The 15818-nt window shown below is 41.6% G+C and overlaps 1 protein-coding gene and 1 pseudogene across 4 annotated transcripts in view; both read left to right on the top strand.

Annotated features, from left to right (window-relative positions):
- Positions 1–15818, top strand: part of LOC105479837 (ATPase family AAA domain containing 2B) — a 175392-nt gene that overhangs the window by 38455 nt on the left and 121119 nt on the right. For 2 of the 4 annotated variants that reach the window (XM_011738166.3, XM_011738165.3), the window contains exons 5-9: positions 423–525; positions 1378–1486; positions 2614–2655; positions 4817–4933; positions 9665–9740. In XM_011738166.3, coding sequence (XP_011736468.2) covers positions 423–525; positions 1378–1486; positions 2614–2655; positions 4817–4933; positions 9665–9740 — 447 coding nt within the window. The remainder of the gene's footprint in view (positions 1–422; positions 526–1377; positions 1487–2613; positions 2656–4816; positions 4934–9664; positions 9741–15818) is intronic. The other 2 variants (XM_011738169.3, XM_011738168.3) reach the window with 1 other exon arrangement.
- Positions 9747–15815, top strand: LOC139357786 (phosphoglycerate mutase 1-like; annotated as a pseudogene).

The following is a 15818-nucleotide window of genomic DNA, read 5'->3' as shown; positions in this document are numbered from 1 at the left end:
GTATTTAATTGGGATGTAGTGGGGCACACCACTGTAATTGCAGCACTTTGGGAGCTGAGATGAATGAATCGCTTGAGCCCAGGAGTTCAAGAACAGCCTGGGCAACATGGTGAAACCCTGTCTCCACAAAAAAATATAAAAATTAGCTGGGCATGATAGTGCATGCCTGTAGTCTCAGCTACTCGGGAGGCTGAGGTGGGAGGATCATTTGAGTCCAGGAGATTGAGGCTGCAGTGAGCCACGAACAGGCCACTGTACTCCAGCCTGGGTGACAGAGGGACACTATCTAAAAAAAACAAAAAAGAAAAAAAAGTTGTGTATAATTACACATCAGAGATGATTTGATTACGCTTTCACAAAGAGCTCTTTTATGTATATGGTGCCACCATTGTCTAAATCCTGATTTTATTATATGATTGTAGCACTGCTGAAGCTGTGCTACAGGAAATGGACAACATTAATATCCGACGGAATCGTCGATCAGGAGAAGTAGAACGACTTCGAATGTGGACAGATACAGAATTTGTGAGTATATTAGCTGTAGCAATCTTTGTAAATACGTTTTATTTTAATTGAGGAATTTAAAGGGAGAATGCAACAGTTGGATGTTTTTGAATTAGCACGAGTATTCCTTCCTCTTCATTTCCAACTTATTTGGGATTTTATTGCTTGCTTGCTTCTTTTCTTCATTCTCCTCTTGCTATAACCTTCCCAAGAAAACCCTCTTCATTTTTGCTGTATGAGTCACCTTAAAGTGCAACTGTGATTCTGTTACTCTTCTGATTTGAACCATTAATGGTTTTTTGTTGTGCACTGAATTTATTAAAAACACCTTGATGTTTATGATCTGGCTTCAACTTTGTTTTCTCACATACCATTGCCTAAGTTTAAACAAATGATTCTTGTTCCTATAACCTTTACTCTTGTTAATACTTGTAGTTAGTGACTGATGCAGTTCTATCTTTGTTTCAAGGTTCATTTCAGACACTGCCTCCCTTCCCTTTACCCCATAACAAAAGGAGGGTCTTCTCTTTGAATTCTAGAGTACTTTGTACCTCTCTTTGTGGCATTTAACTTACTTTACTTTCTTTTATTATTACCTGTGATTGTCTTACTTCCCTCCTACTAGGCTGTAATTTGCTTGAAGGAGAAAGTATGTTGCTGGCATTATGTGTTTTACATTTTTATAAGTTTGTTATGTTTTTTTCCTTTTTATTTCTTACGTTTATTTAATTTAGGAAGCTCCATTTTCACAAATCTATGGCATGCAAATAGGTGCTCAATAAATTTTGTTGAGCAGGTGTGTCCCATTGTTTTTTTTTTTATAGTGGAGAATAAATGTCATGTTACTATTTGACAGATTTCTTTCTTTAAAAGGAAAACATGGATATGTATTCAAGAGTGAAAAGGCGAAGAAAGTCACTAAGGAGAAATAGTTATGGGATACAAAATCATCATGAAGTTTCTACTGAGGGTGAAGAAGAAGGTTTGTAAAGCATCTTTTGAAATTCTAGAAAGTTGAGGTGGGAGGGAGGAAAAATAAAATATACAAGTAATATTTGTAGACTATTACCAAGTCTACAATGGATTTTGAGGTCTATATTGTATAATTTGAAATAATTTAAATTTAGTTGGCAATCTGAGTTTCATTTCCTTCATTTGGAAAAATCCTTTTAAGTGCACATTGTACATTATGTAATGTATTTCATTAGTAGCCATTGGTAGTCCTTCAGTGATCTGGTATGGGATTTGCTTTGGGCTCATTTGCTTCTTAGATGAGGACTTTTTTGTACTTAGGCACCTTCTAACTGGATGGTTACTTTGTTATCCATGGCCTCTAAATCTCTGATTATGTGGATCTTGAATTTAGGTATGGTCTGAGAAATAAAGAGTAAAGTTTAGAGAGAGACTTCTAATACCAGTGGAAGGGGACTATACTATTCTTTTCTGAGGCCTTCGTGGGTTCTGAACTGAAGAACCCAGACTGAATTTGTAGGGCCGGAGTTGGGAACATGATAGCAGCACATTGGCCCCGTGGATTATAAATTGATGAAGAGTATACCTATAGGATTTAATTCTGTAGGCATTAATCTTTTTTTTTTTTGAGACAGAGTCTTGTTCTTGTTGCTCAGGCTAGGGTGCAGTAGCGCGATCTCGGCTCGCTGCAGACTGCCTCCCGGGTCAAGCGATTCTCCTGCCTCAGCCTTTCGAATACCTGGCATTACAGGCGTGCACCACCACGTCTGGCTAATTTTTGTATTTTTAGTAGAGACGCGGTTTCGCCTTGTTGTCCAGGCTTGTGTTGAACTCCTGACCTCAGGTGATCCGCCTCCCTTGGCCTCCCAAAGTGCTAGCATTACCGGCGTGAGCCACCGCGCCCGGCCTGGCATTAATCTTTATTGAATTGGATTTTCAGAAGATTTGGTGTATTGTAAATGCAAATTAGTAGTACTTTATAGGGGAATCTTACTAGTTCCCATTATTTGTGTAGTTTAGATTGAGAAGACTGTGTTTTTTAAAAAAATTCTGTAGTTAATATTTTGTTAGCCAGTTTTGAAGAGGTGATATTTCTAATGAAGGCACTTTATTGAGCAAATATTATTGTTGTTACAGCTAGAACCTCTAAATTGCTTCCTTTGGAGAAAATCAGTATAGGTGAGACAGATTTATAATGTGATTTTTGCCTTTTCATTAACTGAATATCTTTGTAGAGTTTCCAAAGTAGATATGCCATATTTAGAATTTTTGCCTGTAATATTGTGTTATGGTACAGACATTTTTCAAAAAGTAATGTTTTGGATATTTAGATAACTTATTTAGGTACAAGTATTTTATAGTATTATTTAGATAAATACTGTGTGTGTTGATTTTTCTGTACAACCTAACAATAAAAATTTTTCAAATAATGCTTTCTGATGTCATGAGTAAAATATAAAGTCCTTGGCAGGTTCTTTATTTTTTTTTTTGGGACAGTTTTTCACTCTGTCACCCAGGCTGGAGCGCATTGTCACAATCACAGTTCACTGCAGCCTTGACCTCCCAGGCTCAAGCAATCCTCCTACCTCAGCCTCCTGAGTAGCTGGGACCATAAGCACATGCCATCATGCTCGGCTAAATTGTTTGTAATTTTTATAGAGATGGGGTGTCAATATGTTTGTTGTGCAGGCTGGTCTTGATCGCCTGAGCTCAAATAGTCTTCCTGCCTCAGCCTCCCAAAGTGCTGGGTTTATAGGCATAAACCACCACGTCCAGCCCTTTGCAATTTTAGTCTTCTGCTTCCCTAAGTATCACTGCCAGCTTTATATTTTTTTCTATGCTTTAATATGATTGTGTTATATTGACAGTTCTTGTGGTTAAAAAGTTACATATTGCATTTGGGGGTTCATATGCTTATTAATTTTCATCAAAAAAATTTTTTTTTTTAATAGAGGCCGGGTGTGGTGGCTCACCCCTGTAATCCCAGCACTTTGGGAGGCTGAGGCGGGTGGATCACTTGAGGTCAGGAGTTTGAGACCAGCCTGGCCAACATAGTGAAACCCTGTCTCTACCAACAATACAAAAATTAGTTGGGCATTGTGGTGCCTGCCTGTAATCCCAGCTACTTGGGAGGCTGAGATATGAGAATCGGTTGAACCCGGGAGGCAGAGGTTTCAGTGAGCCAAGATCATGCACTCCAGCCTGGGTGACAGAGCGAGATTCTGTCTCAAAAAAATAAAAAGTAAAAAAATTAGAGATGGAGTCTTGCTGTGTTATCCCAGACTGAACTCAAACTCCTGGGCTCAAGCCATCCTCCTGCCTTAGCCTCCTAAGTAATTGAGACTACAGGCAGGTGCCTTAGCGTCCAGCTAGACTCTTATTTTAACTGGACTTAGATGTTACATTGTAGCTATAGCCAAATCATTTTTAAAAAATAGTATTTCGGCTCGTGCCTGTAATCCCAGCACTTTGGGAGGCCGAGGCGGGCAGATCACCTGACGTCAGGAGTTCAAGACCCGCTTGGTCAGTGTGGCGAAACCCCATCTCTACTGAAAATATAAAATTAACCAAGCATGGTGATACATGCCTGTAGTCCCAGCTACATATTTGGGAGGCTGAGGCAGGAGAATTGCTTGAACCCGGGAGGCAGAGGTTGCAGTGAGCCCAGATCGCGCCACTGTACTCCAGCCTGGCGACACAGCAAGACTCCGTCTCAAAAAAAAAAAAAAAAAAAGAATTATAAAATGATCACTTATGTCAAGAAATAAACTATTACCAATACCCTAGAAGTCTGTTTCATGCTCCATCTCAATGCGTACATGCACTTTGCTACCAAAATGTAACTAATCCATGCTTAATTGTGATCAACAGGTCTAACAAATCATTACACTCCCAACATAAGTTGCTCTTGCTGTAACATTAGTAATTACCTATAAGCATATTTTTTTGAATTACCAAGGGTATTTGAATACTAATTTAGTGGTTAATTGAGCATTGATTGAGGTTTGCTGTAGTTGGATAAAATTTTAAGTCTGTTTTCTATTATTGCGTTGTATGACCAAAGCGAATCAAAGTTCCTAAGTAAATCAAGAGATAAAATATGATCACATTAATTTATTTAGCAGATAATTGTATCGATCACTGGCAGGGAAAGTATTTTCTTTTACATCCATTTAGGTTGATTTTTAATTACGTATGCTTTACATAGTATGTTGGCACTTAAATGTCACCTGTGCAAAAAGAGTAATGGATAAAGTGTAAATATTCAGTTCTAGAGTAGACTAATCCTTTTGGATTAAAACAATGCTTTTTTCTTTTGTTTTTGTGTGTGGGAAACTAGAATCTCAAGAGGAGGATGGAGATATAGAAGTTGAAGAGGCAGAAGGAGAAGAAAATGATAGACCATATAATTTGAGACAGAGAAAAACAGTGGATCGATACCAAGCACCTCCAATAGGTAGGCAACTGTAAATAACTTTTTTATTTTTGGTAGTTGAGTAACTTATTCTCCCCCACTGCTTTTTTTTGGCAACTCCTCTGTTGCCCAGGCTGGAGTGCAGTGGCACGATCCCAGCTCACTGCAAGCTCTGCCTCCCAAGTTCACCCCATTCTCCTGCTTCAGCCTCCCAAGTAGCTGGGACTACAGGTGCCTGCCACCACGAGGTCGGGAGATCAAGACTATCCTGGCTAACACGGTGAAACCCTGTCTCTACTAAAAATGTGCCACTGCTTTTTAAAAAATTAGTATTGCCAAATTTAAAAGAAGGAAATCTCTTATGGGTTTTATATACTGTATCTTTTACTACATATACTTCTGTGCACACAGATGCAACTGAAAGAAAGTCAAAGTATGTGGTAGCAGTATTGATTTACATACAGCATGTACATTTTATTTATAGAACCTTGTATTTAGTAATACTGCTCATATTAATGTATTACACTGTATAGTTTACTGAGCACTTTAATTTACAGCAATTCTTCAGGGAAAGTATCTCTCTCTCTTTTTTTTTTTTTTTTTGAGACAGAGTCTGCAGTCACCCAGGCTGTAGTACAGTGGCATTATCTCAGTGCACTGCAGCCTCCATCTCCTGGGTTCAAGCAGTTCTCCTGCCTCAGCCTCCTGAGTAGCTGGGATTATAGGTGCTTACAACCACACCTGGCTAATTTTTGTATTTTTTCAGTAGAGACAGGGTTTCGCCATGCTGGCCAGGCTGGTCTTGAACTCCTGACCTCAGGTGATCGGCCCACCTCGGCCTCCCAAAGTGCTGGGATTACAGGTGTGAGCCACTGTACACGGCCTAGGGAAAGTATCTTTATGGTCCAAGAGATTAAGCGACTTACCTCAGGTCACAAAAATAGTATGTGGCTGCAGCTTGGCCAATAACTTAGTTGTTTTCTTTTTTTCTTTTTCTTTTTTTGCTGAGAGAAGGAAAAAATTAAAAGTTTATCTTTTAGAGAAGGGATCTCACTGTGTTGTTCATGGTGCAATGTAGTGGCTGTTCGGAAGCACAAATATAACACACTGCAGCCTCAAACTCCTGAGCTCAAGCTATCCTCCTATCTCAACTCCTTGTGTAACTAGAACTACAGGTGTACACCACCATGCCTAGCTAATTAATTTTTTTTGTAGAAACAGGGTCTTGCTATGTTGCCCAGGTTGGTTTTGAACTCCTGGCCTCAAGGGATTCTCCTGCCTTTGCCTCCCAAAGCACTGTGATGGCTTGAACCACTGTACCCAGCTGTGTATTCCTTTTTTTTTTTTTTGCTGAATAGCATTCTGTGGTTTGGATATATCACAATTTGTTTATCCATTCGTTTGTTACTTGACATTATGATCCATTCCAGTTTTTGGCTATTACAAATAAAGTTGTGATGAACAGGTCTTTGTGTGGACATACGTTTGTATATTTCTAACAAATACCAGGGAGTAGAAAGGCTGGGTTTTATGATGAGATATAAAAAGTTACCAAACTCTTTTTAAAGTGGTTATACCACTTTCACTAAGAGTGTATGAGAGCTGTAGTTGCTCTGTATTCTTGTCAACACTTGCTATACTCAGATTATTTAATTAATTTTAACAGGTATCTATTATAGTTTTAGTTTGCATTTCCCTAATGGTGTTGGAGCATCTTTTCATGTGTTTTTGTTTTTGTTTTTGTTTTTTTTGACAGTGGTAAATCTTGGGTAAAATGTCTGTTTAGATATCTTGCCATTTTTTCAATTGGGTTGTTTTTGTTTTCTTATTATTGAGTTTTGAGATTCCTTATAGGTTCTGGATATTAGACCTTTAACAGATATGTCATTTGCAAATATTTTTAAGACAAGACAGTCTGTTACTTGTCTTTTTTATTCTCTCAATAGTATCTTTTGAAAAGCAGAAGTGAGTGCAGTGGCGCAATCTCTGCTCACTGCAAGCTCCTCCTCCTGGGTTCCTGCCATTCTCCTGCCTCAGCCTCCTGAGTAGCTGAGACTACAGGTGTCCACCAGCACACCTGGCTAATTTTTTGTATTTTTAGTAGAGATGGTGTTTCTCCGTGTTGGACAGGATGGTCTCGATCTCCTGACCTCGTGATCTGCCCACCTTGGCCTCCCAGAGTACTGGGATTACAGGTATGAGCCACTGCACCAGCCTGTTTGTTTATTTTTTGAGACAGAGTCTCACTCTGTTGCCCAGGCTGGAATGCATTGGTGCAGTCTTGGCACACCGTAACCTCCACCTCGTGGGTTCAAGCGATTCTCCTGCCTCAGCCTCCCAAGTAGCTGGGACTGCAGGCATGCGCTACTACACCTAGCTAATTTTTGTATTTTTAGTAGAGACGGGCTTTACCATGTTGGCCAGACTGGTCTCGAACTCCTGCCCTTAGGTGGTCCACCTGTGTTGGCCTCCTAAAATGCTGTGATTACAGGTGTGAGCCACCATGCCTGGCCCATTTGTAATTTTTAATGAACTCCAATTTATACATTTTGCTTTTTTTTTTTTTTTTTTTTTTTTTTTTTTTGAGATAGGGTCATCCAGGCTGGAGTGCAGGGGCACAAACATGGCTCACTGCAGCCTTCTCCTGCTTCAGCCTGCTGAGATGCATGTCACCATGCTTGGCTAATTTAAAAAAATATTTGTGTAGAGTTGGGTTCTTTTTTTCTTTTCTTTTTCTCTTTTTTTTTTTTTTTTTTTTTTTTTGAGATAGTCGCACTCTGTCGCCTAAGCTGGAGTGCAGTGGCGCTCTTGGCTCATTGCAGCCTCTGCTGCCCTGGTTCAAGTGATTCTCCTGCCTCAGCCTCCCAAGTAGCTGGGATTACAGGCACCTGCCACTGTGCCTGGCTAATTTTTGTATTTTTATTAGAGACGGGGTTTCACTATCTTGGCCAGGCTGGTCTTGAACTCCTGACCTCTTGATCCACCTGCCTTAGCCTCCCAAAGTGCTGGGATTACAAGTTGTGAGCCACCACGCCCGGCCCTTCCCTCCCTCCTTCCCTCCTTCCCTCTCTCCCCTCACCCCTTATTTCCTTTCTCTTTTTCTCTCTCCCTTTCTCCTTCCTCCCTTCCTCCCTCCGTCCGTCCCTCCCTCCCTCCCTCCCTCCCTCCCTTCCTTCCTTCCTTCCTTTTGTGACAAAGTCTTGCTCTGTCACCTAGGCTGGAGTGCAGTGGTGTGATCTCAGCTCACTCTAACCTCTGCCTCCCGGAATCAGGTGATTCGCCTGCCTTACCCTCTTGAGTAGCTGGGATTACAGGCGCATGCTACATGCCTGGCTAATTTTTGTATATATATATTTTTTAGAGAGACGAGGTTTCACCATGTTGGTCAGGCTGGTCTCAAACTTCTGATCTTAAGTGATCCGCCATGCCTCAAACTAGAGTTGGGTTCTTACCGTGTTGCCCAGGCTGGTCTGGAACTCCTGGGCTCAAAGCAATGCTCTGACTTGGCCTTCCAAAGGCCCGGGACCATGCCCAGCCTATAACAATTTTTTTTTTAATGAATCATTTCTTAAATGGATTGTGCTAAATTTCTTTTTTTCTTTCTTTTTTCTTTTTTTCTTTTTTTTTTTTTTTTTGAGACTGAGTTTCGCTCTTGTTGCCCAGGCTGGAGTTCAATGGAGCGATCTTGGCTCACTGCAGCCTCCGCCTTCCAGGTTCAAGCGATTCTTCTGCCTCAGCCTCCCGAGTAGCTGGGGTTACAGACATGCGCCACTATGCCCAGCTAATTTTGTATTTTAAGTACAGACAGGGTTTCTCCATGTTGGTCAGGCTGGTCTTGAACTCCTCACCTCAGGTGATCCGCCCGCCTTGGCCTCCCAAAGTGCTAGGATTACAGGCGTGAGCCCCCGCACCCAGCTACATTTTAAAAAATGGATCATGTACCTAAGAAATCTTTGTGTAACTCATAGTCACAAAGATTACGTTAACATCTGTTTAGAATGTTTATTTGCAACTTCATAGTATTGCCACAAAATTTTTATTTTTGTTTTGCTTCTAGACAGCATTTGGTAGTTGAAGGCACATGACTAGGTTTTATTTAAAAAGTTAACAGGGGCCAGGCACAGTGGCTCACGCCTGTAATCCCAGCAATTTGGGAGGCCTAGGTGGGCAGATCATGAGGTCAGGAGTTTGAGACCATCTTGGCCCACATGGTGAAACCCCATTTATACTAAAAATACAAAAATTAGTCGGGCATGACTGCGGGTGCCTGTAATCCCAGCTACCCAGGCGGCTGAGGCAGGAGAATCGCTTGTTCCTGTGAGGCAGAGGTTGCAGTGAGCTGAGATCGCACTACTGCATTCCAGTCTGGGAGACCGAGTGAGACTCCATATCAAAAAAAAAAGTTAACAGGGCTACGTGCGGTGGCTTATCCTGTAATCCCAGCATTTTGGGAGGCTAAAGTGGGCAGATCACGAGGTCAGGAGATCGAGACCATCCTGGCCAACATGGTGAAAACCTGTCTCTACCAAAAATACAAAAATTAGCTGGGTGTGGTGGCATGCACTTGTAGTCTTAGCTGCTTGGGAGGCTGAGGTAGGAGAATTGCTTGAACTTAGGAGGGGGAGGTTGCAGTGAACGAGAGATCACGCCACTGCAGAGCGAGACTCCATGTCAAATAACAACAAAAAAAAAGTGAGCTGAAGTCATTTCTACTCCTTTAATACATTAATTTATCAATTTATTATTTCTTTATATCCTTTTCTTCCCTTTTAGTACCAGCTCATCAAAAAAAGAGGGAAAACACGCTGTTTGATATTCATAGATCTCCAGCAAGAAGAAGCCATATTAGGTAAGGTTTGTTTTTGAAAGGAAACATTTGCATTTGTCAATGAGAGACTAATTGTGTCTTTTTTTCTTTAATTAGTGACTAGTAGTTGTCATCCTACATGCTACTGTTATCTTCCTGATTCACAGTTTGCCTGGAATATTTGTCGTTTTAACAATTATGTTCACTGAAGCTACACAGCTCTTTGGTCTCTTAGCAGAGTTGAATCTAAGCGACCCATGTTGCTTTCATTTGAAGCATTGATTCGAGTTAATCTTTAATATTTTTCCCCCCTAATTATCCTTTCTTTTACATGTAGGTACAAAGGAGGGTTTCCACTTTTTTTTTTTTTTGAAGTGGAGTCTTGCTTTGTCGCCCAGACTGGAGGCTGGAGGGCAGTGGCACAATCTCGGCTCCCTGCAACCTCTTCTCCTGGGTTCAACCAATTCTGCTGTCTTAGCCTCCCGAGTAGCTGGGATTTCAGGTCGCCCAGGCTGGAGTGCAGTGGCACAATCTTAGGTCACTGCAAGCTCTGCCTCCTGGATTCATGCCATTCTCCTTCCTCAGCCTCCCAAGTAGCTGGGACTACAGGCACCCACCACCACACCTGGCTAATTTTTCGTATTTTTAGTAGAGATGGGGTTTCACCGTGTTAGCCAGGATGGTCTTGATCTCCTGACCTTGTGATCCGCCCACCTTGGCCTCCCAAAGTGCTGGGATTACAGTCATGAGCCACTGCGCCTGGCCCTAATTATCCTTTCTTTTACATGTAGAAGAAAATAGAAATAAAGGAAGGTTTCTACTTTTAAAAGTTTATTTTTTATTTTTGAGACAGGGTCTTGCTCTGTCATCCAGGCTGGAGTGCAGTGGCATGATCATGGCTCATTGCAGCCTCAGTCTCCTGGACTCAAACAATCCTCCCATGTCAGCCTCCCGAGTAACTGGGACTACAGACACACGCCACTATGCCCAGCTAATTTTTATATTGTTTGTAGAGATGGGATTTTGCCACCTTGCCCAGGCTGGTCTTGAACTCCTGGGCTCAAGTGATCCCAAAGTGCTGGGATTACAGGCCTGAGCCACTGTGCCCAGCCAAACTTTTAATTTTTATGAAGTTCAGGTTACCTATTTTTTGTTTTGTGCTTATGCTTTTACTGTTTAAGAATCCATTGCCAACTCAGAGATCATGAAGATTTGTTCCTGTGGTTTCCTCTAATAGTTTATAGTTTTAGCTCTTATGTTTAGGTCATTGATTTACTTAGTTAATTTTTGTATATGATTTGAGTTCGTTTTGTATAGTTTTGTATATATACTCCTTGGCTTTTAAGCTCTTTTTTCTTTTTTTTTTTTTTTGAGACAGAGCCTTACTCAGTCGCCCAGGCTGGAGCGCAGTGATGTGATCTCAGCTCACTGCAACCTCTGCCTCCTGAGTTGAAGCAGTTCTCCTGGCTCAGCCTCCTCAGTAGCTGAGATTACAGGCATGCACCACCACGCCTGGCTAATTTTTGTATTTTTAGTAGATACGGGGTTTCACCATGTTGGCCAGGCTGGTCTCCAACTCCTGACCTCAAGTGATCTGCCTGCCTCAGCCTCCCAAAGTGCTGGGATTACAGGCATGAGCCACTGTGCCCAGTCCCAACTAGAATTTTGACTTTTCAGTTATTTATTGGGAAATTATGTATACAACTCTGTTGTGTTATTGTTATTTGTATAACACCTAACAGTGTTACAGATCTAACAATACATTGTTGGAATTATTACTTTATATGATTTAATGGCTTTTACTGAAGCTACGAGAAGAAATATTAGCAAGTACAGTTGGCCCTCTTTAGCCACAGGTTCTGTATCTGTGAATGCAACCAACCACGCCTCAAAAATATTTGAGAAAAAACCCCAACAATACAACAACAAAAAATACAGCTTGATGACTATTTACATAGCATATGTGTTGTATTAGGTATTATAATTAATTTAGAGATGATTTGAAGTATACAGGAGGTAACTCTTAAATTAAGTCTTTGATAAATTTTCAAATAAAGTATATGGGAGGATGTGTGTAGGCCATTTGCAATGTGCAAACACTATACCATTTTTATGTAAGGGACTTAAGCATACTTGGAATTTGGTACTCACAAGGGTCCTGGAACCATTCCCCTGTAGATACTAAGGGATGACTGTATATATTTATAGGTATTGTTAACTTCTAAATTTATTTACCATTTTTGGTTCTCTTTATTTTTTCTTATGCATTCAGTTTACTATCTGAAGTCATTTTCTTAGACCAATACAACTTTTCTCCCACCAACTTCCTTCTGTGCTGTTATTGGCAAATTAATTACATTTCTATAAATTATAGACCCAATACACACATTAACTTGGGAACTTTCCTGATGGGGAGGAAGAAGTAGAGGAGAGGATAAATACCAAAATTGCAAAGAGTAAGTAGATAATTTTTGCAACTATCTTCCTGGAGAATTGGGAAGTATCAAAAATTGATGCAGGGCCTCCCCAGCCTACTGGCATGGCCGCCTACAAACTGGTGCTGATCCGGCCCAGCAAGAGCACCTGGAACCTGGAGAACTGCTTCAGCGGCTGGTACAACACCAACCTGAGCCCGATGGGCCATGAGGAGGTGAAGAGTTGCAGGCAGGCGCTGCGAGATGCTGGCTATGAGTTTGACATCTGTTTCACTTCAGTGCAGAAGAGAGCAATCTGGACCCTCTGGACAGTGCCAGATGCCATTGATCAGATGTGGTTGCCTGTAGTGAGGACTTGGTGCCTCATTGAGCAGCACTATGGGGGTCTGATTGGTCTCAATAAAGCAGAAACTGCTGCAAAGCATGGTGAGGCCCAGGTGAAGATCTGGAGGCTCTCCTATGATGTTCCACCACCTCCAGTGGAGCCTGACCATCCTTTCTACAGCAACATTAGTAAGGATCGCAGGTATGCAGACCTCAGAGAGGATCAGCTACCCTCCTGTGAGAGTCTGAAGGACTCTCGAAGCCAGAGCTCTGCCCTTTTGGAATGAAGAAATAGTTCTCCTCCTAAAGGAAGGGAAAAGGGTACTGATTGTGGCCCATGGCAACAGCCTTCAGGGCATTGTGAAACATTTGGAGGGTCTCTCTGAAGAGGCTGTCATGGAGCTGAACCTGCGGACTGGTATTCCCATTGTCTGTGAATTTGACAAGAACTTGAAGACCATCAGGTGCATGCAGTTCCTGGGGGGTGAAAGACTGTGCGTAAAGCCATGGATGCTGTGGCTTCCTGCTATTAGCTATGATCATGCCACTACACTTCAGCCTGGGTGACAGAGTGAGACCTTCTGTCTAAAAACAGGAAAACAGAAACAGGCTGGGCACAGTGGCTCATGCCTGTAATCCCAGCAATTTGGGAGGCTGAGATAGGCGAATCATGAGGTCAGGAGTTGGAGACCAGTCTGGCCAACACAGTGAAACCCTGTCTCTACTAAAAATGTAAAAATTGGCATGGTGGTGTGTGCCTGTAATCCCAGCTACTTGGGAAATTGAGGCAAGAGAATCGCATGAACCCGGGAGATGGTGGTTGCGGTGAGCCGAGATCGCGCCATTGCCCTCCATCCAGCTTGGGCGGCAGTGCGAGATTCCGTCTCAAAAAAAAAGAAAGCAAAAACAAAAAAAACAAAAACAATTCCCTCTTCCCCCACAAAAAATAGGTGTAGAAGGTAATGAAAGGATTCCGATTAGTAGAGAAGGAGTAGGAGGTGGGCTAAAGATCTTAAGGAGAAGTTGAGAAAATCTGGGTTGCTAATGGGACATGTGGGCATTGAAGTGGAGTACTGATGCACAGATTTTGGGACATCTTTGAAGGCTACTTGTGCTTGGAGAAAATTACTGACAATGATTCCAGCTTGTATGGTTGTGTGGATTTTTTTTTTTTTGAGACAGAGTCTTGCACTGTTGCCCGGGCTGGAGTGCGGTGGCACGATCTCGGCTTGCTGCAACCTCTGCCTGCTGGGTTCACACCATTGTCCTGCCTCAGCCTCCCAAGTAGCTGGGACTACAGGCGCCTGCCACCACACCTGGCTAATTTTTTGTATTTTTAGTAGAGATGGGGTTTCACCATGTTAGCCAGGATGGTCTTGATCTCCTGACCTTGTGATCCGCCCGCCTCGGCCTCCCAAAGTGCTGGGATTACAGGCATAAGCCACCACGCCCGGCTGGTTGTGTGGATTTTCATTAGTCCGTTCAGCATTCTACTTTTATTACTTGGATTGGTACAGAGTTGAAATTTAGCAAGTATAATGGAAGGAAAAGGAGACAGAGTCAGGTAGGAGGATTAAAAACGGAAGTAATAGCTTTTCCTGTGAGTCTTGACAGAAAATTAAGCTTCGAAGGGAGTTGACTCTGAGTCAGTGGGTGCTCAGGTATAGTAGGCCTTGATGAGTTGAAAGTTGGTATGTTAGGAGGTTATGTTCAAAAAGTAGGCCATTACATTTTAAAATTGCAGAGGTGGAGAGCAGTTCATGCGGTAACAAGATCCGAGGTAAGATCATGGCAAATTTTTTTTTTTTCCAGTAAAGTAGAGCTGAGGGTGATTAAATGGCTAGGCAGGTGGTAAGTGAAACCTAGGTAGGGGTGGAGAAAAAGACGATATGAGGGACATTTACAGGGAGTGTGGCTAGGACTCAATGGCAATGATTATGTGGTGGGCAAAAAGGGATTTAGGATGATTTTTGAGGTTTTTTTTTTTTTTTTTTGGCAAATTACTGGTTAGTGGAATTGCTAACTGAATGTACAGTTTAAGAGAAGTGGTTGAAGCATTTGATTTGGATATGATGAACTCAGTTGGAACACTTTGTGAGCACATAGTTTTGTTGTGGTTTTATTATAGTATTTTTTTAGGTTTCTTAGAGATGTCATGAGTTATACTAATAATCTGGCATTCAGTAAATATTGTTTCTCCTTTGTGATGACTTTAGCCTGGCATATTACCTAATCTCTCCATAGTAGTTCTGATTATAAACTACTTTTTTCTTCAAAATATTTTATGTATTTTATAAGAAGTTCAAATAGGATGGAACTATCTTAAGTGGAAAGTTAAAGCCCTTGTCCTCTGTAATCCAGTGTATTATTTTTCTTTTGTTCTTTAAATGTCTGGACTGTGACTATTTGGGAAAGATAAAATTAAAAAAAAAAAAAGATAAACTTTTTTTTTTCCTGAGATTCTAATGTTATTTATCAAACAGTGACAGATATTCACTAAATTTGGATGTAATTTAAATTGGTTGCTGACCCCGTGCGGTGGCTCATGTCTGTAACCCCAGCACTTTGGGAGTCCAAGGCGAGTAGATCACTTGAGCTCAGGAGTTTGAGACCACCTTGGGCAACATGGTAAAACCCCCTCTTTACAAAAAGTACAAAAACTAGCCAGTGTGGTGGCGGGTGCCTGTAGTCCCATTTACTCAGGGGTTTGAGGTGGGAGGATCGCTTGAGCCCTGGAGGTTGAGGCTGTAGTGAACCCTGACCTTGCCACTGCACTCTGTCCTGGGTGACAGAGTGAGACACTGTCTCAAAAAAAAAAAAAAAAAAAGTTGGTTACTGACTCCCTTCCTGATTTTTTCTTTTAAAAAAATTTTAGCTTTCCTATTCTCCTTTTTTTTTTTTTTTCCCGAGGAGGAGTCTTGCTCTGTTACCCAGGCTGGAGTGCAGTGGTGCAATCTCAGCTCACTGCAACCTCCGCCTCCCCGGTTCAAGCAATTCTCCTTCCTCAGCCTCCCGAGTAGCTGGGATTACAGGTGCCTACCCCGCGCCTGGCTAATTTTTGTATTTTTAGTAGAGATGAGGTTTCACCATGTTGGCCAGGCTGGTCTCGAACTCCTGACCTCATGATCCGCCCACCTCGACTGCCCAAAGTGCTGGGATTGCAGGCCTTTTTTTTTTTTCTTTTTTTTCTGCAGAACTTATTGCTTCATGTAATTACTACATGAAGAACTTATACTTCATGTAAACTGTATGAGGGTACAAATCTTAATAAATATTTGCTGATTGAATTTCCTCTGAGCTATTACAGTGTGTTTTAAAAAGTTGTTTGCTATTATAATGGTTTTAAGCATTTTATTCTCTT

Source organism: Macaca nemestrina, chromosome 13 (genome assembly GCF_043159975.1).
Source record: "Macaca nemestrina isolate mMacNem1 chromosome 13, mMacNem.hap1, whole genome shotgun sequence".
Classification (NCBI taxonomy): domain Eukaryota; kingdom Metazoa; phylum Chordata; class Mammalia; order Primates; family Cercopithecidae; genus Macaca; species Macaca nemestrina.
Note: the sequence above shows the minus strand (reverse complement) of the source record. Positions and strands in the feature narration are given on the sequence as shown.